Source organism: Hesperophylax consimilis, chromosome 1, assembly GCF_061612785.1.
Source record: "Hesperophylax consimilis isolate HC1 chromosome 1, BYU_Hcon_1.0, whole genome shotgun sequence".
Classification (NCBI taxonomy): Eukaryota; Metazoa; Arthropoda; class Insecta; order Trichoptera; family Limnephilidae; genus Hesperophylax; species Hesperophylax consimilis.
Window position 1 is genome coordinate 16,523,813 of NC_142836.1, and position 27,561 is coordinate 16,551,373.

At 32.1% G+C, this 27,561-nt stretch overlaps 1 protein-coding gene across 3 annotated transcripts in view; it reads left to right on the plus strand.

Moving 5' to 3' along the window:
* LOC149426362 (lachesin-like) overlaps window positions 1-26,485 on the plus strand; it is a 184,497-nt gene extending 158,012 nt beyond the window's left edge. For all 3 annotated transcript variants that reach the window (XM_089650856.1, XM_089650869.1, XM_089650862.1), the window contains exons 8-11: window positions 2,242-2,351; window positions 2,465-2,527; window positions 21,878-22,039; window positions 25,467-26,485. In XM_089650856.1, the coding sequence (XP_089506982.1) occupies window positions 2,242-2,351; window positions 2,465-2,527; window positions 21,878-22,039; window positions 25,467-25,549 (418 nt within the window). In that variant the 3' untranslated portion in view covers window positions 25,550-26,485. The remainder of the gene's footprint in view (window positions 1-2,241; window positions 2,352-2,464; window positions 2,528-21,877; window positions 22,040-25,466) is intronic.
* The last annotated feature ends 1,076 nt before the right edge of the window (window positions 26,486-27,561 follow it).

Genomic DNA, 27,561 nt, shown 5'->3' on the forward strand with positions numbered 1-27,561 from the left:
TAAAACCATTTTTGTTAAATTGAGAAATTCGAAGAATTATCTTCAATGAAGTTTTCATTACTTATTTATTTATTTATTTATTTATTTCACGCCTATTAAGGCTTTTACATACATATATATAAAAAATATTTACGAAATTATACATGAAAATAGTGCAGGAAACGACTATTAAAACAATTGCAGAAAAATAAATATAAAGTCAAAATATCACTCAACTTGATTTGATCTACACAGAATGCAGGCACAACATATAAAAAATCCAAAATATTTTTTTCTATTTCAGTTGACAAAATTATTATATGTTAGTCAAATCAAATTAAATACCTTTATTCAAATATTCCACTACTCGATGAAAAAAAAAACTTCAATAGGGTATGCTTATATATTGAAATTGATGTACTAAATATATCAACAACATCTGAGTATTTGTTTCCTAGCTGTTGAATCCGTCGCATAGGAGTATGATATTGGGACGTTGACATAGAATTGCCACAATAATATGGTAGGTACTGTCTTGAAACCGACCTGCTTGGAGTATGAAAAGAGATTACATATAATAAATCAGGGGTATCAAACATTGAATTAATGATTTTATACAAACAGGTCAAATTAATTACGTCAAATAACTAACTTTCTTAAAGAATTTGAAGGTTTTAGTAGTATATTTTTTAATGAAGACAACTATAAAGTAATGGACAACTGTCTGAAAAACGAAAAAAGCACGACATATTTGGTCCTGATTGTAGATTTCCAGCTCTCGTGGGATTTCCACATAAATCAGCTAAAGGAGAAAATTACCTCCCATAACTGGTGGTAGGGTTCGGGGTTGACTCTTTATTTCTTTACTTACATGTACAATGCTGTGCCATGGTACATTCAAACCTATCCTATCTCCGCTGCATCTGGGACTTTGCCGCGAAGAAACTGAATGAGCTAAATTTCAAGTGGTCCAAAACCAAGCTAGCTTTTTATATATAAAAAAAAAATAATGTATTGTTATAAAAAAAAGTTTAATCAGTTTGTGGCATCATTTTCCTTTAATCACATATTTTGAGTTCTTTTGAAAGTGAAAATACGTAATAAATTTATCTTACCACGTTTTGTTTCCTTTTTTTCTCTCTTTTCCTTTTTTTCTTGTTCGCTTAGGATACCATAAAAGCTTTTAACTATACTTTTTTCTGCAAATTTTGCTTATATTTCACAAACTTCTCTAATTGAAACACTTTTCTGTTATTCAAGAATAATACATCGGTTATTTATTGTATTTAAACTGTTTTGGTCGACCAAAGACAGGGCACGAAAATTTTTTTTGTGAGGCATTTTTTAGTAAATATGTGTGGTATCAAGAATCATCGGAAGTGATTGTGAGTTTCAAGCGCTTTGCGTCTTATAAAATTTACTACTGTTTGTTTTAACGGAAGTCACTAGAAAGGTTGCAAGAGTGAGAAACAATAGTCCAACACGTTCCACCATTAATAATTATAAAAAAACGTCACTTGAATTGTGTATTGTTCTTTTGTCTAATTATTTATTTCTGCTTCTGTTATCTTTGCTTTTAATCGAATACCCCTCTTCTTTATGTTAGTACTGTATTCTGAATGATAAAATTTGAATTATCTCACCTCCCACAAATAATTTGTTTTGTAACAAGATTTTAATAATAATAATAAATTGTCTCGTCAGTTGTCAAGGGTTGAGGCACTTGACTAATCACCTCACAACCCAGAGGTCACGGGTTCAAAATCCCAGCGTGCGCAATTATTTTTTTCGGTTAATTAATTAAACATTAATAATCAGATGTTTTTTCACAGTTTGTCATTTAAAATAATATAAAGTATATTTCATTATAGTATCTTCCATTCCAGAATATATCACATTGAAATGGCTTCAGCGTTGTTTGGTGACTGGATCTAGATAACCAAGTACTTCCTTACCTTTCTCTTTCCAATCTATTTCCCCTCCCCACTACCTTCAGCCTTGCAACGCATTTATCCCAATTGGGAATACCATATTTTCACTGGCTTCAGGCAGTTAGGACCAATTGGGACTGTTGTGTGGTGTTTAGGTACATGCTTTAGCGTTTGATTCAGATAAATTATTCTGATCGTGACAAACCTAAAAACTTGTAAATCAAGATACAATTCTAATTTCTAAAATATTCGTTCAAGAATATGAAGGCAATTGCTTAATTACTTAGTGCATACTGTATGAACTCGAAAACTATAAAATATTTTCTTACAGAGCTCACATGAAGTTGACTGTAAGACATCTCCAGCCAGGTGATTTTGGAAACTACAGATGCATTTCCAAAAATTCTCTCGGAGAAACCGAGGGATCAATAAGATTATATGGTGAGTTTTTGTTTATCGGATATATTGAGTGCCAGATTTATTTATTATTTTACGAAAAATATAGAATTATAACACTTTTTGTCTGTTTTTGAAAGAAATATTTATTTTTACAGAAATTCCGATGCCATCGTCGTCCCCAAAAGCCACCGAGATGAAGAGCAACGGCAACAAAGAAGGTTTGTAGTCCTTACTTGTTATTATTTTAATTCTTTCAGAGGAAAATACGATCCAAATTTCACAAGTAAGGTCATAAAACTATTAATAACAATAATTACTACTTACTACGAATTACAAAACCCTTTTTCACATTAAGTTACCCTTTCCAGCCAAATAGTTATTAAACTAGCAAAATTGATATTATCAAAATAGAATCCATAAATGAAATTCCGCCAATGGGTACTTTTTTTGTTAAAATAGTCTTTTGATTAACATTTTCGTTTACGAAATGAAGCAATAAGCTTCGACTTACACGAACACGAACGACGACTATTTCGATTGGTGGAAAAGGGCATCGAAAGCAATTATTGTTATCATTTTTAGACCGATTTTTTTATTTTTTTTTTAAATTTTATAAGCAGAATTATTTCAGTGATGTTCTTTTTTTGTATGAATTCTAAATACTTTTAAAATTTTATTTTATACAGAATTCGAATAAATTGCTTTATAAAATGAAATGGTTAAATGTATTGATCCCTCAGCATAAGATCATATCGAAATGGATATCCCAAATAAACCATCGCTGGTAGAGCTTAAGATTACTGTGCATCGTCTATCGTCTCCATAATATCTATATTCGGATCTCTTCTTCCAAAGAGAAGGGATATTGATAATATTATAATACACCTCAAAATCTTGCGACCTCTAAATAAGATATCGCATTAGTCGATTAGGGTACCCAAGCAATATTACATTAATATTGGTATTAATCAGCCTCTTTTCAAAAGGATGGTACGTTAAATTAAAAGTTTAGATTTAAGTGGTCTTTGAACGTGGCTGTGGGATGTAATTCATAAAGTTTTTGATGTAATGCACTACAGTACTTCACAACAAGAGGGGCGAGGGTAAAATTTTATCACTCATTTAAACTGGAAGTATCCTTGTCACATTCTGTCGCAGAGTACCTCCGTAATATTTGAGAGGCGGGTCAAAGCCGCGTAGATTCAATTTCCACAAGCTTTAGTAACAGTAACACGCCCGCTCGCATTGTGTGGTATGACGAAGGTTAGACAGGCCGAGTGTGACAACCATAGTTTACCGATCAAGTGACAAGCCTTTCCTTACACTACTGATATGTTAAATGTTCATTTAAATGTCCCGTTTACTAACTGTGACGTGCGCAGTATACAGTATACATATTTCGGGGTTTTCTTTGAGCTGTTATGCCGAACCAACAAACTAATGTAGCACTTACGTAGGTGACATCGCTCTGACCTCGCTACCGACAGAATTAAAGTTTTATACTAATCAATAAGAGAAATCTTATAATTATAATTTTAATTCACATTTTAAAAAACGAAAATGATCAATTAATTTAAAAATTCAACCATTTCTTTATTGAGATATGTATTTTTTAGGCAAAATTAATTTTGTAGGAACTTTAATAGGAATTTTTATTGTGATTGTTGTATCGAAATTATAAATACAATATATTCGAGTATAGTCTACATTCCTTACAAAGTCGGTTTAATTATAAATATAGTTTCCGTGCGGGAGGTAGGAAAGTGGGTGCGGTGGCTGTCGATGTTGCCGGAATCTTTACGAATTTTTCCGAACTCAACGAACGGAGTCGCTAGTGACAGGTGGCCGCGCGGAACAATTGGTTTACCGGCGAACATTCGACTACTGATTATGATAAAACCCATATACTGATGAAAAGTTATAGAATTAATTTCCCTATCTTTTCCAGTACGACTTGTACAATATCTCAGCATGCATGTCGGCATTTTGAAGTTATCGCCGGAGAAATGTGTCCGGCGAGCGATTGTAACTGACTAAAGCTAATAGTATCTCACAGCGGACAATTAACCGATGTTTGTAGTCCATTCCCATTTATTTATATTCCACAATGTTTATAACACACCCTTCTGAATGATCATTATGCATCAATCTTTATTATTGTTGGCATATAAAAATTTACGTTATTCTGTAATTATGTTAAAAAAAATGCATTTTTTATGGTGTTAGTAATGCATGAATACAGCGATTTTATGGTAAACAAAACTTTATAGCAACTTTTTTACACTTATTTATTTAGAACTTAATATTCACACATTAATACATATGCTAAAACGTCTATGAAATAAAAAAATGGTTTTAACCGGTTTACTTAGAAATACTTAATATCACATCAATTATTACATTTATTAATACATCATGTCTATTAATAAATATAGGGTAAATAAAATCATATAAATAAGTCGTCATAACCAACCACCTTGAACGCCAAAACTGCTGTCTCAATAATATAAACTAATGGTCGCCCTAGTGCTTATTTGTTCATACGACCAATTAGCAAATTTTACAGGAGAGAAGGCTACTTTATTTCAATGAAACATTATTATAAGCGATTAAGATGAAGCTATTTTCGTAAAGGTAAAGGTTACATTAGTTTAATAAGTCTTAGTAAAGTGATTAATTATCGTTTTAAGTATTTTATTTTTACTTTTCAAACGGAGATTGAACAATGGCTAAATGGTCGTTTGGACAATTAAGCTCCAGGACGACGTAATAATAACTAATATACTCGCAGAATTACATACTAATATAAATAAATCTTAAAAATTAAAATAAATATAATTCTACCAATTAAACGTAATAACAATAAACAACGGCAAATAATATCAAATATAAATGCAAATTTAAATATATACATATCTTCATTGTAATATATATTTAACTCATAAGTATGTTCAGATTCAACACTGAAAGAGGTTAAACTCGATTGCCTGAATGTGTCAAACATTGTATTAATTTTGAGTCAAGCGTACGTCATGAATACTAGGCTGCAAAATCCTAAAACTTTCATAAAACTTTGTGACGTTTCAACCCTTTCGTAAACATACATTATAAATGTTATATTTGTTTGAAAACTCACGTGGCTTAGGATTTAAATTAATGATTGTACCCAATCTCTATGCCTGTTATTAGAAGACTTTGTGCTTCAATCGCATTTCCTTTTTCTCTGGAATAACCTTTTTGGTCATTTGGTTTGGAATCGAAGGATTATAATTAGATACATATTTTATGATTGTTACAGCGAATAGAATACCACCATAGAAAATTTTGATATTTGTCGTCCAAGTATTTAGCTAGCTCAGTATATGTTACCTACATTAATTTATTTTATGTATGAGATTTTTTCGAATAGTTTCCGAAACTTTTACAAAAACTCATTTATTTTTAACAGTTGAAAAATATGACTTGTTATTTAAGAAAACTGATGGGATGCTTTGAAGCTCAAGTACTTTTAATGGGACATACATACATGTATTTGTTTTTATGAAAATTAAATGGATGCTTCAAAGCTCCGAAGTTGAAAAAAAGGCAGAAAAACTCTGCAAACTTCACAATATGCCAGAACTCACCGCTCAAGTGCTTTTAATGGGACATACAAACAGATATTTGGTTTTATAATAATGATGCTTAATATCTACATAAGTATATTGTGAGAAAGTAGTATAATATGCGGAAATCGTTAAATGATCCCGCTGTGGAGTTTAATGGATGTTTTCCGCATTTGCCTGGTGATGAAAGAACCCGTGGAAACCTTATCAAGAACAGAACGGCTTACCATTTTCTTTCACTTTGTTACCCATTTGGATTCACTTCATTATTTCAGCTTCATTCATTCATTCATTCATTCATTCAACGTCATTCAGCTTCATTCATTCAGCTTCATTTATTCAACTTCATTCATTCAGCTTTCCAAATCGTTTTACTAACTTTATTTCGTTTATTTTTTAATATAATTCCCATAAAAATAACAATATTATATTTGTGTATTTGGGAGGCGATTTTGGTACCGCCGCCCCGGGAACCATTTATTGGATGACCAACACAGCTGCCATAGGTCACCTCAATTGGTTCGCTACGTTTTAGAGGTGATTTAGAAGGGGTTAATCGGGTGAGATGTATTCAGGATTCGCCTGCTCACTAGCAGCATGGCGGGCCTGATAGTGAGAGGTTGCTTTGGGAGACCCTTTGACCTCTCTAACTGGTCTCTCGACCCATCGTCTTGGGCTGCAATTGGAGGAATATGTTCATATATCCGTCACTCCTGGACACACTGATCCCTAGATTCCTACTCAACCATCAATCATTTTACATTCCCAGAACTTCCTATCCTTCCCCTCCTTAAAACTCCTCCACACCGCATCCCAAAAGAGTACATAGGCAATGAGGGAAATTATTTTCTTTAGATCTTCCTGTGTGGGGTTAATATAAAAAAATATATAAGTATATATTTTAAAAATAGTGCAGTTTTGTGTTATTTCATTTCAAGCGCGCTTTACTAGGATAAAAATTTCAATAATAATAACTGTTATAATATAATATTAGACACCTTAGTTACTCCTTGATTCTGTTGTGCTAATTTTACATAAATGTAAAAATCACCTATTTTATTTTATGATTGTTTTTATAATTACTCACCCCTTCATTGTAATATTTTGTCTAGTGGTACTTTTTGTCTATACTTCTTTGTCTACTCTTAAATGTATTAATCTTCACTACCTCCTATCCTGACGAAGAAACAAATTTTTTCGAATCCTATCGATTATTTTGATTAAATGGTGGTGAACTCAAAATTATTTATATTTATTAAATAAAAAATCATATTTTTAAATAAATTTACCCTAAAGTGCTCCTTTCATAATATTAATCAAATAACATGAAATAAAAATATTCAGTTTATTCCAAGCAATCATAAGAAAACAAATTTATTATGTAAAACGTAGGAAAAAGAAAACATAAAAATATAATGTATGCAAAATATTCACAAGAAAGCGAATAGAACATAAATCATCTATCTAACTGTTCTAAATCATCCTTATTATCCTTGTCATTGATTTTAATTTTCTAAATGACACAATTTTGAATTCAGATCGTACGTCATAAGTTGAAAATGAGTTATTTGACGTAAATAGTACGTACACGATAAAGATAATATATACCCAATTTAATTGAAGTGAAACTTCTTTACGCGCGTTATGCATTTTCGAGGACCGGAGTAAAACCGACTCATGACCGTCACGAAAAACCGTGATCATTTCGCTATAGGAGCCTAGCTAATATTATATACCTAGTTTAGGTCACTCTCCAAACTCAGCTTCGCGGTCTAGAGGCAGAGCGCCCGACTCTTGTCGTGAAGAACTGAGGTTCGATCCCCGCTTTAACTAATTTTTGTTTTTTTTTTTTTGTGATTTTTTTAATACGAGGAAAAGTGATAAAATGCTCTCGTGCTGCGACTTTTAGATATTTTGACTATATGATATTTTGGTCGAAATATAGCTTACAAATTGAGCCGGTAGAGTCGCTCGGTATTTTGATTAATTATTTTTATTTTGAATCATTAAAATTACTAATCAAGGCCGATAACGCGACTAATTACCCTCGCAGACGTGCGTGACAAGTTTTTTTAGTAAAAAACAGAGCCGTAAGTGAGTTTTTCAAAATTTAGAAATGTTTTTCAAATTCAGACTCCATACGGGGTATGAGACTGTTAAAACACGATAAATCTTTTCCAAAACGGACAAATATACGGAAATATTTTGAAAAACGACAGATATGACTTCACACTGCCGATATATCTTCGATTCGACCCTATATAAAGATTTTACGAGACGTTATGTGATATTATTCATTTGCCGTGTTTGAAAACGATGTATACGCGGTTCTCGCCGTGTGAGATACCTCTCCTCGCGGTCTAGAGGCAGAGCGTTTGACTCTCGTTATGCAGGACCCGGGTTCGAATCCCATATTTTTATAACTTTTAATTTTTTTTATCACATGCTACTTATAAATATGTCAATAGACAGAAAAAAAGAGAGAATGAAATGAAAAGAGAGAGAGAAAAATACTAAAACTTTCACTTCCGTCGTGCGTAGGCTTGCCACACACTGTATTTTTTTTTGTTATAATATCACCAGCCTTTGAAAACAAAACTCAAAATTATTGTGTCAATCACAAATTATTTTGTAACATTATTTTCCTCAATTTTGCTGAACTCTAAAAAGTATGGAAACATAGTAATAGAATCATGATAAAAATAAATAAAAAAACTAGTTACCTACATAAATAATCAATTTTTTCAAAATCCCCTGTTGAAAGAAATTTAAAAGTATTTAAAAAGAAGATGGTCCGAAGATGTCTGTAGCGGGGTGAATCAAAACCTCCCAGATCACAAGGCCGGGACACTCATTCAAAGCAGCCTCCCAACTTTAAATGGGATTTAAAAAAAAATGTTTGTTTTATTTTTTTTTCAATTTATTCTAATTTATTAAAACATCTTAAAATGTTTTATTTTATTTAAAAAAATTTAAAAAAAAAATCTTTTTTGGTTCTCATACAAGTTAGGAGGCTGATTTGATTCAGTGTCCCGGCCTTGTGATCTAGGAGTTTTTGGTTGAATCACATTCGGTTCAAAGTAAATAATGGAACAAAGTTATAATGCGTCAAATTATAACATACCTACTCAACCATAACCATAAAGGTCATACGAGAGAAGGCTTCGATAGTGGCAGTGCGTGACACAGATCATTGAGGTCGCTCACCTAAGTAGGAGGCCAAACTTCGAAAGGTTATGTCGCCCATTGTCACCATGAATTAAGTGATAATATTAAATGAATAGTTTTTGAAGATCTGTTTACGCTGATAAATAAAAAAAACTTAGAGTGTAGCGTTTTCTTAAATTTTTGGCGTGGGGCTTAACCCCTCCTGCGTTTTAGGGTCATATATGACCGCTCGTCCACAAGTATTTTCATATTTTTCTATCATGCGCAAATACGTAATTTTTTTGACGTTAGAAAGAATAATAACAATTCTTCTAGTTCGCCTCAAATATTTACAGTGGATACCATTAATAAAATCCTAAAAATAGCGAAAATTAATAATTCATATTTTGCGCCGCCATCGTAACAATCAAAAACAACTTAATTTTTTTTTATAATATAAACGAGAAAAAAAAAGTTACAATTTTCTGACGAATTTCCCAAACAAAATTAATGTGTTTTCGAAATATCGATTTCTCTCAATTTTTCTATGATTGGAGTAAAAAACAGGTAAAAATATGGTTAGCGTTTTTGACAACATTTTCCACGTTTGATATTAAAATGTCATTATTTTTAAATAGTAATATTCATTTTAAATGCACACATGAGAAAAATATTTTTCTTGTTTCTAAAACAGTATTTTAATACAGAAAATAAAAAAAAATTATGTATACAGCGCATTTCAAATACTAGAAAATATTGGAAACTGAAAAAAATATGTTGAATTTTGTATTTTACGTAGGTGCGCCACAATTATTGCAAACAGATAAACGGAACATCATTGATAGTAAAATGAAATGCAATATTTATTAAATTGATGAAAACAAAACTGCTACATGCAATGCGTCTGGCGGAAAAACTTATAATTAAAAATTAAATTAGGAATAATTTTATATTTAAAATCTTCCAAAAACAAGAAAACAAATCATAAGTCCGGACCTATGAAAAAACTAGTGGTTTGAAAGCGTCAAGAGTCATGAACTGCATCTACGTTTGAATTCACTTTGCATATGAATGGTCACTTTACTAACTTCAGTTATAATCCCTCGATTTTTCCGTTTTTCCACTGAATTAATAAACTTTTTTAACTGTCCGCTTATCTGGCTTCAGCAAACTAAACAACTTTCCCAACCATATACAAAATAATAAGTTTAATCTTAAAAAAATGCTTATATTTATAAAACCTGTACAGCATAACTTGTATTGAAAAGGGAAGTTGGTAACTAGTTGGTTATCAACCTTGGCCCTTCCGTCTGCTAGTCAAGCCTCCTACCATCCAGGCTATCGACCATCGCAAGTTCTCCTTTTCTGGAATGATTCACAAAAAGGTGAAAGCTTTATATAAACCTTCAAACTCTTACAGAGATTAAAACTAATGTATTGTTACTCACTAAGCAATTTCGATCATGCCTATGTCCTTTTTATTAGAATCTTGTATGAGCTCATTCAAATAACAATTCATTTGTAACCGTCTTGCCTGTCTCGGGATAAGTTAGGAGTTACCATGAAGTCGCTTGCAATAGAAGGAGAATAACGTACGGGGGGGGGGGGAGGTCGAGAAGGAATTGCATGTAATTTAAACAGGCTTTATTTCCCCCGATAAATCCTAATGCCGGCCGTCTTGTAAGTTTCATTTATTAGAAACTCCAACCATGGAGATATATCGCGCTAGGAGATCCTTTTGTTACAAGGAGATTAAATAACATGATTTCTTCGGCGTTAGCTTTCTATCGAGTTACTAGGTCGGACTAATCAATAACATTAAATCTAATCATAGATCCAAATGATGTGTTCATCTCTTTGAAAAAATCGACACCCTTCCTTCGACATCTCATCTCTTATTTAACAAATTTCAAAACAAGTAACAAAGAAGATTATGATTATTTGTTTTTAATGATAAACTAATTTTTATAAGACAAGGTTTTATGCATAGCATAAAGGATAACAAATAATCGATCGCCTGAAATGTCAATACAAATTGAAAATATCTCCCGAGTAAAAATAAATGCCGCTAACGGGAATCGAACCTCTGCCTTCTGATGTCCGGTCAGGTGCTCTGAAAGCAGTGAGCTATGTCGGCTTATTTCCAACACGCCAAATAATTCAATATGTACTAGTACCTCAATCAACAATTACTGCGTATTATATTTTTTCCACCTGTAAACAACCAACTTTATTTTTGTAGGAAAGGCTTTGTTAGTGCTAAATTTCTCACTAGATGGCGTCGAGACATATTATATCTTCATTTGTTGGTGAAATATTTTTGAAATGGCAAATATTATTATTATTTTTTTAATGGTAAACTAATTTTTGTAAGACGAGATTTTACGCGTAGCATAATGGATAGCAAATAATTAATAAACAAATAATTTCAATTTGTATTGATATTTCAGGCTACTAATTATTGCTTATAATTATTTGTTAATAAGGAAGATGTTGCCTAGTCTTCAGTTATATCTGAAATAATTATTTTAAGAGCTGAAAATAGTTACACACATATCGAAAATATTCTGAAAAAAGCTATGTAAATTTCAAAACGCCATTTCCCTACCAGAGACACTTTCAACGTGAATATTATAAATTCTATAATGCATTTTATAATTTGTGAAAAGGTTAGTTAATTATCTGTTAGCCATTTATTCATGCCTATCTAATTTTATTAGAAGAGTCAAATAAATAATATCTGCTTAATATGAATGTAAAAATATTAAATATAAGTGTTTGCAAATGGTGAAAGAAGGATGTTGGAAAGGAAATGAAAGGGTTAACGCGGGGAAGAAGTGGAGTACTAAGCTGATGGGAACAGAAAGTGCCTCTTGCCTTGAAGGTGGCGTTTGAGAGGGCTACTTGTATATCAAAGAGCAACTCATTTCAATATAATATGAAAAATCTTATTTTGGTCATTCCTAGAAGATTTTTTAAATCCGTTCAGAACGGGAAGCAGAAAAAATTATAATCTGAGAGTTTTCTAAACAATAAAAATTATTTGAAAGTTGTTTTGAAGATACAACATTAAAGAAAAGTGAAGCAAAAGAAAGAACAAACCTTGTGGCCATGCGTTTATCCCTGTAAATTTAGTTTCTCACGGTAATACATGTCCAACATTTTGTACATAAATGAACCGCATTGCCATAGTTGAGTTGAGAAAGTTAGATTATCTTCATATGAAGTTGTAATAAAGTGGTCAATTTAACGGCTTTTTGGCACCATTAAAAGGGTACATAATACCTGTGCAATACAAACAGAACTCGCTGTGGGTGGTTTTATTATGTTTTATGAATTTGTGACCTTTGCGAGTTGTTTGTAAGTTTTCTCCTACCGTCAAGAGCTTGTGGGCGGTGAAATCCGGATCAATAGTAGGTAAATTATTTATATAGAATAGTGTTATACTGCCGTGAAGAAGCTACTGTTGTAGCGAAACCTGGTCTGCATTATGCTTAAAAAATGGAGTTTACCAAGTTTTTTTATTTATTTCTTATTAACTAATGTTATTTAAATCTAACTAATACATCTTTAACTACATTAAATCTTAATGATCAATGCTTCCATTATGATATTAATTAACAGAAAATAATAATAACGATTCACCTACATCCACTATGGGCCAGTTAACTCTAATAATAACAGAACTCAGAATCGAAATTTCACAGAAGGTTTTTTTTTTCATTGAACATTAACATGGAAATTTGATAAATTCTTCAAGTTCTGTGGAATAAATGGCCTTAAATGTTTGAATTAAATTAATATTTGATATTTCAAAAATTTATATTTCTTCTACCTACCCACTTATAAAATGAAATCAATGCTAAGCGTTGACTGCTGTTTACAGCCAGCTCTCGGGCTCTCGGTTGTGGAAAAAAAAATGTGTACCATTTCTACAGTGCCAATTCAAATTTTTTGAGAACCCCTGGTCGAATTGTGCTAAATTGATGTGTAAATAGTTTAAACAAATAAATTAAAATCGTATTTAAACTTGATCCTGTGAAAAATAATCACTAACTCGCTCAAAGGATTAGTCGCCAGGATGCAGAATTGAATTCGACTCAATATATGGACGTAACGTGCTTTCAATCTTTTGTTATCCCATTACCACTAAAGGTTTTGAGTTCCATTAATTTGTTAAACCTTGTAGTTGTTTCTATCCTCCATGTCTCCTATCTTTACAATGAAAGCAAATTAAGTGCTTTATTTGTACAATGCTTTTCACATTGTTTTTTTTTATTAATTCAAATATATATATGCGGCAGGTCAACATTTTCGGAATATTTTTTTCAAAGGATGCAAAAAAATTAGGGTGTATATTAAATGCAATAAAATCATTTTTCATGTTCGATACACAGTTACTTATGCTACGATTGCGTTTTAACCTTACTCCTCTCATGCTATTCAGTATATTTTACATTTTGAGATTGGCAAAACCCAGTAGGCTGAATATTAAATTTGATATTTAAATCATTTTGATATTTTTGGTATTGTCAGATGGAAAAAGTACGAAAATGCATAAATTGAAATCATAATTGAAGTGATTACGTAATCAGCTTTGCATTTTAATCGATTCTGGGTCTTTTTTAGAAACATTACTTTTGTAATCAAATAATTGGCTTATGGGAAAACTAATTGGATATTTTTTTATGTTAATAACACTTTAAAATAGTATAAATTATTTTTTTATCTCTACCTTTTACTATCTCTTTTCAACGTTTTTATGACCTCTCAATTATTTTACACATTAAAAACGTGGCCTTCAGGTTTTCCCAAAAGGAGTCACATGACTACTGCATTTTCAGGTGGTTACATTATTATTACGTTAACGCCCACAAGATTTTGAAACCATCCAATTGGGCAAAAGTGTGGTAAATTAAATAAAAAAGACGAGTCAAAGAGAGAAAAGTAAAGTAGGGAATATGAAAGAATGTACCCCATTATTTATATTTGACAAATGAAAATAATTGCAGCCATCTCAAGCAACGACACGTCTTTCAACGATTTCTTAAAAATTTTATCCATTTATTTAATCTGTATACCATTATATCATTCCTTGAAATATTAGTATTGAAACATCTGAATGGCTAACTGCAGCTTAAAGCCAATGAATCCACCTAAATTTAGATTAGCCCATATGCTTAGGTTATATATTCGATTTATTATGACAAGCGATTGCCAAGTTTTTAAGCGAGTGGTTATTTTTGCATCTTGTAACAACGTCTTGTATTTCGTGCAGTAGAACACATCTACTATTTCTGAGAAATTATTGCCTACTTTATGCAAGCGAGTATCGAAATGACTCATTCCTGACATTCCTGACATTGTTTTTGCAGCTAAAAATAATTTTTGATCGAGTATTTTGAGTTGGTATACGATAGGTAATTAAGATAAGTATATCAGGGCTACCTATAATGAAATTATAAAATTAAAAATAAAGTTAAATCCTAAGCAACTCTTTTATCTGAAAGTTTTAATAATTAATTATTTCATCAAGTGGTTTTAATTTATTGTTTCTGTAGGTATAAGAAGTTAATAATTAATTACATCTTAGAAGTTTATGCTAAATATTTTCAGTGGTGTCGAGTGGATTTTAAATTGAGGTGACTAGATTATCCTATTATCCTCCACCACGTAACGGACGTTATCCTCCCTGCTGAAAAAAGCACTATACATCTTTTAAAACTTATACTTAAGGCAATGCACTACGTCGTTTAATATTTTAAATTGAGTCGCTATCAATAACAACCCTTACGTAGATGGCGATAAGGTTTAAATTCCCGCTTAACACCATCCGCCTGTTTTGATTTATGCAAGAAAAAAACCTGGCCAAAAAGTGCCTTTTATTTTATTTTGTTGATGTTCAGGCATATATATTTAATTTTTTTCCGATCATTTTATAAATAACTTAATTTGCCACATTATAAAATAAAATCTTAACCGAAAATGGGTTCGTAAGTAGGAGGTTTTGAACTTTATTTGTTTTTTTCTGGGCTTATAAAAAGACTTAAATAAAAAATTCTCGATTATTTCAATGGCCAAGGTGTATTCTACTCGCAGTATTTAATTAAAGCATCTGAAACATTTCTAGGCGACCAAATTTTCAAACCAAAAACACATGATTTTGTATTACTACGTATGGCATCGCCTTAACAGGTAGGCGTCCGAAAATACAGCCCTTAAACTACCACGACATTTTGCATTCATGTTAATATAATATTAATATTTCTATTTTTGATTCTGACGATTCGTGGTGAAATTCCAACGTAATAATCTATTGAAACTTTTTTCTACTTATTTTATTTTTTTAACCTAAACGGTTTTGATTTATTATTTTACCATCTTCAGACTGCTACAATTATTCCTTAAACTATGGTTGGTATATATATCATTTGGAAAAAAGGAGTGGGAATGAACGTGAAAGGTGTACAATGATTTTATTGTAATTATATGGATTTTCCCATCTTCGTTGCTATGTGATGAAACAATTGGAAATAAAAATGAATTTAAATTAAAATTGAATAATCAAATAATTGGAAATTCAATTAAAAATCACCACATAGCAACGAACATGGTGAAATCTATAAAATTACAATAATATCATTTATGTTAATCTCCATTCAATTTTATGTACATAAACCACAGTTAAACGAATAATTTTACCAGTCCGAATATGGCTTTAATAAGCTGAAACCGGTCTCGATCAAAAACTAAAATAAGTTAATTATTTTAATATATCAATATAATATTATTTTATGGAATGAACCTACGTACGAAGTATATCGTAATGCTAAATGTCGATGGGGCAGTTCGATCAAGCGAAGGAGTAGCGGTCCTTTGAGATGAGTTAATTATTCGATTATTGCAGGAAAGCAGAACTCTCCCCAATATTCCCCAATCGTTAGAGGGAACTGCTCAAGGGTAGTTTAAATGTAGATTAATCATGAATAACATGGGTAATGAAAACATCTAATATTTAAGATTACGGAATTTCTCCTCCTCCATAGATGTGAATTGTTTTTTCAGGCTGTCATATTCGTGGTCGAACTTATGGTTCTCAGATACCTACAGAAGTAATTATTTTATTTGCTTTTTAATTAGCCTACGGGCTACTGGTGTTTTTTTAGGTAGGTGCCTAATTATTATTTTTTATGTTAAATTATAGGCACTTAATCAAGAAAAAGAATAATTAAATAAAAAACTTTTCTTTTGTAAATATTTTTTTTCGATGGAAGGCATATTTGGAAATTCAAAAATTGACAAATTGTTACACAAAAGTTTTGTAGATTTTTTTAAATAATTTACAAATTAAAAATTACATGACTTAATCTTTGCACGTTTTCAGAACTCATCATCAGGATTTCCATTAAATTTTTTTATTGTTTTGTTTATTGTGGTATAAATATACCAAAAACAATAGTTGCATATCATAATAGGTATACGAACGTAAGCAAATACTGGAAATATATATTAATTTAAATAACTATTAACTGTGGCATTTGATCGTAAAATCGCAAGTACATACAAAATTTAATATACATATATAAGTAAAACTAGGTTAAATTAATATTGATTGAAAAGATATGATAGTTTAACCTCTTAATACCGTCGCGCTGAGTGGAAATGTTGGCTGTATCGTCATGGAGGACTTAGTCAGCCAAGGAATTGAACTCACCGCGACTGGGTGGGAACCAGACCTGATTCAAACTGTTACTAAGTTAAACCAGGGGTTACTAAGTCTGATCCTACTTAGTAACCCCTCTACACATCCTGTTGAAGAACCTATAAAATAAAATGTTTAGAATCAAAAGAATCTGCACATTTATTTTACGTTAACTCCACGCAGGAGGTCTGAGGAAAATAATTTCCCTCGGGGCCTATGTCATATTTGGGGATACTGTATGGAGGGCTTTTTAAGGGAAGAAAGGAAAAAGGTGTTAGGGTGGGTAGGAGTCTTGGGGCCAGTCTGTCCAAGGACGCTTAAATTCATTCCTCCAACTGTAGAGTTATGGGTTGATAGACTCCTGCTGGAGAGGTAAAAATATCTCCCTCAATCGGTCTCTCTAAATCCGACCCGCACAGTAGGTTGGCAGACGAATTCGCAGACATGCCTCAATCCATAAACCCGGGCACCCCTGCTAAGTCAGCAAACGTAGCAAATCACTTGCAGTGACCTATGACAGAGGTGTTGATTATCCAATGAATGATTCCCTGGGGGGCTACCCATACCCGCCTCCCTAATTGAATTAAAAAAATGATTAAATGCCAAAAATGCTATTTTTAGGCAACCAAGTGTGAAATAAGAAGCTCTCAATAGATGTTATAAGAACTAAGTAAAATGGTAATTAATAAATTTTTACAACTAATGCTAAATTTTGAATCCCTTTTTTTAAGTTAGTACATTGATAAACGTTTTATAAAACTAAAACCGGCTTAGCAAATTATTTGTAAATGCAACGACATTATTATTAAAAAATCAAAATTATTAATTGGGTATGGGATATAATATATGGTTGTATCGTAGCCAAAGGTGGTTTAGTCGAGCGTTACAGATAATTATGATCCGATTAATTAATTGACACCTTAAAATATATTTCTGTTCTCTCTCTAGATATTCAGTAAATAAAAGTAGCGTACAAATGACCTAGTGTAAATAAATATGTACTATACTATGGTACAATACATTACAAGTGTGCAGGTAAATTATGTTGTGAAATATGGAAAAAAAAAGATTTTCAATGATAAAATAATTTTTAAAAGACACGTTTTTCATGCATAGCACAAAGGATAAGATATATTTTTAAGCAATAATAATTAGCCTGAAACCCATATATAAATTGAAAAAATCTTCCAAGAAAAAATACATGCCGCCGACGTGAATTGAACCCACAGCCTTCTGATTGCCGGTCAGATACTCCTGACCTCTTTTTCCAAGAGTTAGAATATCCCTTGGAGTTGTGTTTATGATTTTATTCGCAGATAGACGGAATACTTACAGTTTTTGAGGATCACTAAAGATAACTTTTCACTTCACACTTAAAAGACAAATAAGAAGAAGAATAAAGGAAAATTATTTGAATTGTGGGTCTGGACAGGGTGGCACAGACAAGTTAGGAAAGTAACTATGTTCCATGGAGACGGATTAATTATAATAATATCAATGATAATCAGAGATGTGCAAAATGGGTACCCAAAACCATTAGAAATGCAAAATGGAAATGGGTCAAAACTTTTCCATTTGAAAATGCAAAATGCAAAATGGTTTTAGAACAGCATTTAAAATGCAAAATACCTATTTTCAAAATGCATTGAAAATGCAAAATGGTTTCTCAGGTCAAACAATTAAAATAATTATAGAATTTTTAAACAATTTTGTCATTTAATAATGGACATCAATGTAGAACAAACATATTACATGATGGTAAATCCAAAAACACCACGACTACACATTATGAAACCACAAATAATTTGCGCGGGACTAATGTTGCCAACGTAAAAACGTAGAAACTATATCTAACATTTAATATAACAGCGTCATGGCCCCATATTCAGTATTTGAATCAGTATTTTGTGTAATGGTTTCACTCAATTGCCAGGGCTCCTACCAGGGAGCAACTTGACAAATGGAAATTATCTCACATAGCGAGGTTGAGGACCGACTGATATTTGGGGCTTATGAAAAAAAGATGAGTAGAGATAGTAGGAAGAATGTTGCAAAAAGCATTTAAAATGGAAAATGCACTGAGAAAAGCATTTAAAATGCAAAATGCAAAATGGTTTTTAGAAAAGCATTTAAAATGCAAAATAGAAAATACTCATTTTGCATTTTGCATTTCCATTTGAAATGGATTTATTTGAAATAAAGCACATCTCTGATGATAGTAATAAGTTCACTGGTCGTTGGCTGAGTTGACATCGCGTTTGGGATCCACCCAGGCGTAGTGTGTTCAATTCCTCGGCTGGCTAATACCCCGTTCACACAGGGCAATTTTAGTTGATCAAGTCTATGTTAAATTACATTCGAAACACAATCGACAAGTGTGATCAGCCTTTCAACAGAGCTGATCAAGTTTTAAGTTGAGCGACGAAAGTTGAAAGTCTGTCTACTTTTGTTGTTCAATTACACAGGTCTGCAAATTTACATTTTTAAATTTTTTTTTAAATGGTAATGGTTGAATTATATGTATTTCGGAATGCTGAATTCGAGAATGCCATCCATTTTGACCCATCGTAAGGATTTTCCGCAAAGTGGAAATTAAAATATAGGCAAAACCCGCCTTACACTACTTCTGTAGGGAATGTTCAAAAGAAAAAAATCATAAATTTATACAAATTTAATTAATTTTAAGTCATAATATATTTTATTTACATCATATGCAATTATAAATCTTTATAAAATATGCTTTTTTTAGTTTGGAAGCTTCGTTTTGTGCTTTTTCGTTTGTGGGACGTTATATTTTCCCTATGCAGCATCCAGCAGTAGTCGCCCATCATATTTGTATCCCATCGACCTTGATACCTTCTCTCCATTTCCTTGATATCTTGGTGAAACCTCTCACCTTGCTCTTCACTAACTGCACCAAGATTTTAAATCTCGGATCAGGTCATTTAATTCAGCTTGCGAAAATTGTCGAGGTCCACTGGAGTCGCCTACTTGAAACTCGTCACTAGAACTTTCTTCTGATTCACTTTCTGATGATGGCAAATCGTCCAGGCTTTGGGGTTCTTGTGGTGTAGGAATGCCAGGTCCGTGAGGGACTGGGCGGAATGCTGAATCCATGTTTGGGTAGCAAATTTGTATTTTATTTTTGGTACTATACCCTTGCACATTGCACGAACAAAAGGAGCAGTCATCGCTGTGGTTTCGAGGCTCTCTCCCAATATATATGATTCAAAGCTGACTAATATTATCGTCATGAGTTACTAAATGTTTTGTTTCAGTCTATAAAACTTAATATTATCTTATAATAAGTTGTAAATAATAAAAAATATATATTTCGGCAATAAACCCCGTTTTGCGACTTAAGATAGGCAATTCCACAGTATTTTGCGTTTTGCGGAAAAACCTTACGTGATGGAATTTTTTTGATAATTTTCCCGAATTCAGCAACCAAAAATACATGAGAATTACCTATTATTTCAAAGAAAAAAAAACGTTGCAGACCTGTGTTATGAGTCATCGTTCGATTTTCCTGCCGAATCGAAACGTGTGAATTTATGTTTCAAGTCGCTTGCAATTTTTAGTTCCCTGATGTTCTAAGACGTTCCTAGTGAGTGGTTTATTTATGCGTACCTACTACCTACCAGCATGGCATCTACTTAAATGAAAGAATGTTTTAACGTTTTTGACGGCCGGCATAGTCCAGTGGTAACGCATTGGACTGCCATTCAGAAGGTCGCGGGTTCGAACCCGGCGTGCGCAAATAAATTTTATTTGATTAATTTGTGTTATTTCACAATTAATTAATTAAAATAATATATAGTATATTTGCGGCACGTTCCAGAGTGGAAGATACTACCAGTATCGCCCTGGTGTAAGACCACCATTCAGAATTGAAACGTTGCTCCAAATGGCTTTAGCCGTGTTTAGTGACTAGATCTGAATAGCCAGGTACTTCCCCACCTTCCTCTTTCCCTTTCCTACTTACCTTCAGCCTCACAACATCCCCCAATTGGGGATGCCATAGTCTCACTGGCTCCAGACGGGAGCAGTTGGGACTCTCGTGAGGTATTCAGTAAAAAAAAAAAAAAAAAAAAGTGGTCGGATGACATGATGTTCAGATTTATGGATCTATACCAAAGCCATCCCTGTCTGAAGCAAGAAGTTTACAAAAATAAGAATGCCCATGACACTGCAGTACAAAAGTTCTTTTTGAAATATTCTTGTAACTTAATATATATTATTATTAAATGACACGTCTCTGAATGTTTAAAAAAATTAATTTTGTTTTACCTTCATAAAAAATTTAGGGCATTAACTATTGCAACGAACACTTATTTTATAAACAATGATATCGGATCTGTCCCTATAAGCCATACTTGAAAAAGAATTCCCCGTTGCAAGGATTCTTAACGTAATTTCTAACATAGCAGCAACCAATTCGTTTTTCCTTATAATCCATTTTCTATTCCACATACGACGTTTTTTGTGCTTTTTCATATTCTAAAGTTCGCTCCGTAAAATGTCCGAAATTACAGGGACGCACGCAGCGATAATTTCACTTCACGGCATCTTGATTAACAATATCATTTCGAGTTAAATTGAAACGTCTGAATGATATCTTGTTCAATTTTTTTCATTCAATAAAAGTCGTTCAACTAAAATTGCACTTTCTGAACGGGGCATATGTCCTCTATCGAAACATAAGCAACATTTTCCGCAAACTGTAGAGGTGTACGGAGATTTTCAAATATTGTCAAGTTATTCGTAATCCTAAAATTTTTGTCTTTCTTTAAAAAAAATGAATTATTTAAAAATTAAATTAATTAATTAGGCAAGCGGAAAGTTTGCACCTCCTTAAGATCGTCCCACAGATTTTTATTGAACAATATCTGTTATGACATATTATAAGACGAATAAAACATTTGAAGTGTGAATCTAATCAGAACAGAAATAATCTAGTGAGTCGGGTAGCGCACATGATTCGTAAATAACCATTTATGTTAATAAACGACCGGGTTACCGGAAATAATAATAAAATGTGGACGGGGGTGGCCCAGCCAAGTGTCAGAGTAACTATGTTCATTCGAGTCGGGTTAATGATTTGATGATTGCAGGTAGGCGGAACTCTTCCCGCTTGTTAGTGCCGCCCGGGCGGGACTTGGCCACCGCCCCCGCCCTCCCAGGGCCGCCCGCGCCCGCGCCCCCGGCTGTGCTGGTGCCCCCGAGGGCGGCGCCCCCCAACGCGGATCACATGCTGCGGCAAAACGATACCTCAGGTACGACATGACATCGTACGGCACAGCATTATTGTCTCACCCATTATTGTAATAACCGGCTACAGCCAAAGTCTGCTTGCTCGTTATTCATTTGCGGTAACCGGGTGTCGCAGGCGGGTCCCGTGGGGATAGGGTGGCTTTCTTTATAGTCAGTGGAGTAGCGATAAACTCTCGGGTCACCGGGCAACTCTTGCTAAATATTTTACAAGAAATGCGATAAATATCAGTCAAAACTAAAATTCTCAATTTTGGGATGTACGAGTACTGTTAAACGAAGAAATCATATTTATTTTAAAATCAATTTGTTGCGTCGAGTTGTAGTTGAAAATTCTAGTTTTATTTCTTATATTTTTCGGTTTTTAAAACCTTTTTTTAATAAAGTGCAAATTTTTCGCCCAAAAGGATATTATTTATTACAACTAGCCCATTATATACGTGAGAATATTTATTTATGTATAACATAATTTTCGTATTTTCCCGTTCAGTACATATATCATACCTACATAAAATTAATTAGGTTGAGAAATAATAGAAACAAATAATTAATTATAATGATAACTGTTTGATTATCATTTATTGTAATATATTGATATAATGATATCCTCACTGGGATCTCCCGTGCTGAAGATTTCATTTACATATTATTGAAATTTAATGGCATCAATACTATAAAGTAATTATAAATAAATTATATTCTGTTTTAAATAGTAATGATAGTGATTAAAATAATAATAATATTTTTTTAAATATTTATGTTGAGGGATCAGTAGGATTTATAGGCCCTGTTAGAAGTTCTACCGAGCCGAACCCTCTGATATGAAAATATCTGGAGACGGTGAATTTTTTTTCCCATTTGATATCTGGTGAGTTGACGTGTTGTTGTTCTTGTATTGTTTTGTATTTATTTTACTTATATAATGCACTTACATAGTGTTGATTGACTAGCTGATCATTTGTGGAAAAGTGAGTGGAAGGGTTTAGTTTTTCCTATGGGGAAGATTTAACCCGGACAACAAAATCGGAAGCATAAAAAAGAAAAAAAAAATATCAACCAGGCACAAGAGCTTCTATTTTCTGATAATAATAATAATAATAATAATAACATAACATTTATATAGCGCAGTTTTGTGTTGTTTCACTTCAAGTGCGCTTAACTATAATAAACTTAAAATAAAATTTCGTATTGTGTTCCTTTAAAAAAAAATTAATTACATAATATGAAATAAAGAATAAACGGTTTACACAAAAGCAGAGAATAAAATTTAACAATAACAGTGCTATTTTAGTAGAGGACAACAATAAAAGACAGTGACAGTGCACGAAAAAAACTTTAAAATTAAAATATTATATGAAACAGGAAAACATTAAAATATTATATAATAGGTGTGCATTAAACATAAAAGTACAATAAGGAGGAAACCGAAACCAAACAATTACCGGAAAACTTCAAAACCTGGCTTTTTATAGTATATTAAAAAAGAAGCTTAGATTCATGAGAATATAAATGATTTTAAATTATTAAATATGATTTTTTGAACAATTTTGTTTTTAAAACCCGTTTAAATTCAGCCAAATTTTGTATATTGGTAAGGGCTGGGGGAAGTTTATTCCAAATGAGTGGGCCAGCTACACGAAAAGAGCGATCATAGGTACTGATAAGGTATACATGACCAATTATGAACCTAAATATTATATTTTGCAAAATATGTATGTATTAATGTAACTATGATCTATATTAAAATAATTTAAAAATATAAAAAAATATATATATATAATGTCATGAATATTCAGTTGTGAGGTTCCACTTTCAGTTTGTATTAATTAAGAATATAATCGACAAAGACGGAAGGTTTTAAAAACATATTATAAACTATATATTCTGCATTTTAGTACCTTAGTGATTGATCAGTTCATCGGGTGGTAATAGGTTATGTTTTAATAATTGGAGTACCGAAAATAATACAACCCTTAAACGAGTCATGTCATATAACGACTTTCATAGTAAATATGTATTTATTTATGTGTTTGAAAAGCTCATCATTTTTCTCTTACCCCACATCTGTCCACGTATATCGTGTAATTAGTTTGCAAAGCATTGCTCGTATTAATTTGCATCACGTTTCTATATTTTAAGATAATGTATTGTAATGTACGCAGATGGTATAATAATTTTGACCGCCATGAAATATGTGTTAGGTAATTTGCATAATCTGAAACCGAACAGGCCCATACTCACTTGGTCAATTGAAGGGATCGGTTCTTTTCATATATGATATTAATATTACAGTAATAAATGTAATATCAGAAATCTTTACACCTGGATTCAGCGATATGGTGATGCCGGACTGTTTAACTTCTCATTACTAATGATTAAAAATCAATTATTCGTTCATACCGTTCTTAAGTCCATTGATCAATGTTATACTCGCTTTATAAGCATATTATCATTATTTGAGAAATTTTTAAATTAGAAAATATTGTAATCGATTTTAGGGATTATTTTTTTAACTTATAGATTAGATGGGAAAAACCTTCTTGTTGTTTATTAAGAAAAAATATCTGAACCTGAAGGAAAAATCTAACGATATCGTAGATATGGAACGAAATAGAAGAGTCATTAATGTAACGTTGGATTGTTATCAAGTGCGGTTCTGCCGATGTAGCGAAGAAGTCTAGAGAATGCTCTTCAAGACGTACTGCGCTGTCTTATAATTATACAAATTATGAACGAATTCATACAAATTTATTCTCAAAAGCTCTGGAAGAAGTTGAGGGTACGCCATAATAACGCCTACAGACAATTCCAGCATCTTCAGAGATTCTACAGCGCCACTGCAAGACAGTTTCTAGAAAGAGATTGAAATAATGTCATTCCCGCAGCTTTATCTGCAGTAAAGGGTGTATGAATATTAACTGGCTTTCTTTGGCAATAATTATGTTACCATATTGCAGATTGGGTATTTCGAGTCTCCTTTTTAATAATCTTACAGGACATAGAAGTGTTGGTAGATCTAAACGTGGGTGACTGGAAGACGTAGGTAACTGGAAGACGTTGAGGTAAACACTCCATCCCTGTGCATAAAAAAATGGAGGGGAAAACAGGTGATACTGAATAGTGGAAAATTTTCCTGGTGGCGGCCACGACTTTTCAACGGTCGAATCGCCATGCCGTTCATGATGATGGTGCTTATATTGGGTACCGTGGCACCATTTAACTTACTGAATCTAATAAGGTTGATAAACCGGTTAAAACATGTTGTTTTGGTGTTGAATAAGTGTACTGTACTTTGTTTTCTTTATTAACTTCACGATTGATCATCTAGTATTAAATACTCCCATTGTCATTCAATCCAATAAGCGGGGTTTGCAGGGTTCTGTAAGTGCCTCCAGTTGTCACTGTGGATCTAATTGAAGTCTTGTCTTTCAGGTGGAACACACGTGGCAGTGAGATGGAGAACGTCTTCATACGTCCTGTTTATCGTAGTGCTACATATCAAAATTGCAGTGTAAAAACATGAGTTCATTATTAAAGATTATTATATTGCATGATGTAATATGAAACATTTTCTAAACAAACACGATAATTAAGGCCTTTATTATACGAATAGGTATGATCAATGATATTTAATATCATGAACGTTGTGTTTCATGAATGCATGCCTATTGTAACTATAAATAATACTATGTTGTATTATGATATATCTAAGAATTATGTTTTATATCCAGATATATATTATATAAATATATTCGGATGTGATAAGAAAGTGTAGTTGGATATTTAATATCATTTGAATAATGCTTAAAAAATCAAATTATATCAACTTTAAAGGTTGTTTATCCAAAAAATGTATGACATCGCTTGAAAAAAGGGCGATTTACGTAATTCAATTATCACAATGTATGTTTGAGTTTGATATTCAAAAAAAAAATTATTAGGTGTAAAAAACGTATATTAAAGTTATCAAATAACAACTATTTTACGTATTTGATTTACGCTAAATCCAACGAATAAAACGTCAGAGTGGAAATTAAATAAGTTGTTGAATTTTTTAAACCTCCTGTGAAGTTTTGCTGTCCTCTACAATCATATCAATGTCAACAAAATTATGAATCATTCTATGCAAGCGTCAAAAATTAATTAGAAATTGAAAACAATATCAATTTAATTTCAAATGTATCATATTTAAGTAACCATATCAAATAAACATCGTACGTATCAACAAAACTTATCAATTTATTCTTACAATCTTTTACATATCGTTCGATACCGTGTCTGATATTGAACCAAAGTACACAGAAAGGAAAACCATTCTAAAAACAATCCCCCGAGAAATGCATGGTATTTATTAGCATTAATTGACCAAGAACCTAATATCCTGAGCGTCCAATATTTAGGTATTGGTTATTTTTTGTATAAATGGCGAGTTCGAGTGGCGTACCGTTTCCCTCAAGCCGATTATACTCTGATGGTGACACTGAACGACTATACGTAACTTTGGAGAAACTTGAATCCAAAAGGACAAAACGTTCAATAAGCTCGTGGATAAAAATTAACTAAATCAACTAAAGAAAAATTAAAGAATGCAAGTAAAACTGTGTAAACAAAATCAAACATTGAACTCTTTAGGTGCTTAAAAATTCAACTTTTAATTGGATAAACACTTTGGGTTTATTCGTTGCCTTGCCAGTCGCAAGTTAAGGTTATGATTTAGGTTCTCATGATCCGATCGCTACAATGACTTATTTTGATTGGTGTTAATGAGTGTAAATAAAAAATATGTACTGTTTCAATAATTGATTAATTCCAAATACATTTTCGGTACATTCCTGGCTTGTAGAATTTTAGAACGAGTTGTAATTTTCATACTGCACGTAGCAATCAATTTTGTTGAGCATTTTTAATTAGAATACTTAGAGTAACAATTTAAATGTAAATAATATAAGAAAATGACGTATGTTATAGTGGTTAATGTAATTTAGAGATCCAACAAGAGTTATTATTTACACATAGTGATTAAAAACAGTATTAGAATATTTCTTTGGATGTGTATTAGATTACTAAATAGGTAGAAGATGTTACTGACAAAAAACTTGTTACAAGCGTTTTGTTCTGTGTATTAATTGGATTTATTACATTATAATTTCGGTTCAGGTCCCGAAGTACTAACGAATATCAAAAAATATAAATACCAACCTAACTCAGTACCAGTTGTGTCACAGAACATGACAATTCTTCTAAGTAAATATTAAAATTCTCTGAAAGTTCTAATCAAATTCTGTAAAACAACTTGTCCTTACAAATTGATTTATCATAAATTTCCACCATTTTTTTTTGGAAATACGTAATTTATGATCTTCTGTTTTGTTGTAGAAATAATATGATTCTCCTCTGATTTACACTTTGCATCACGAATTATGTTTATATATTTTGGGTGTACCAATATCAAAACCAAACATCAATATATGTAAGTAAATATTAAATAATGTTCTATTGGCTTTTACTTATGAAAAACGAAGTACGA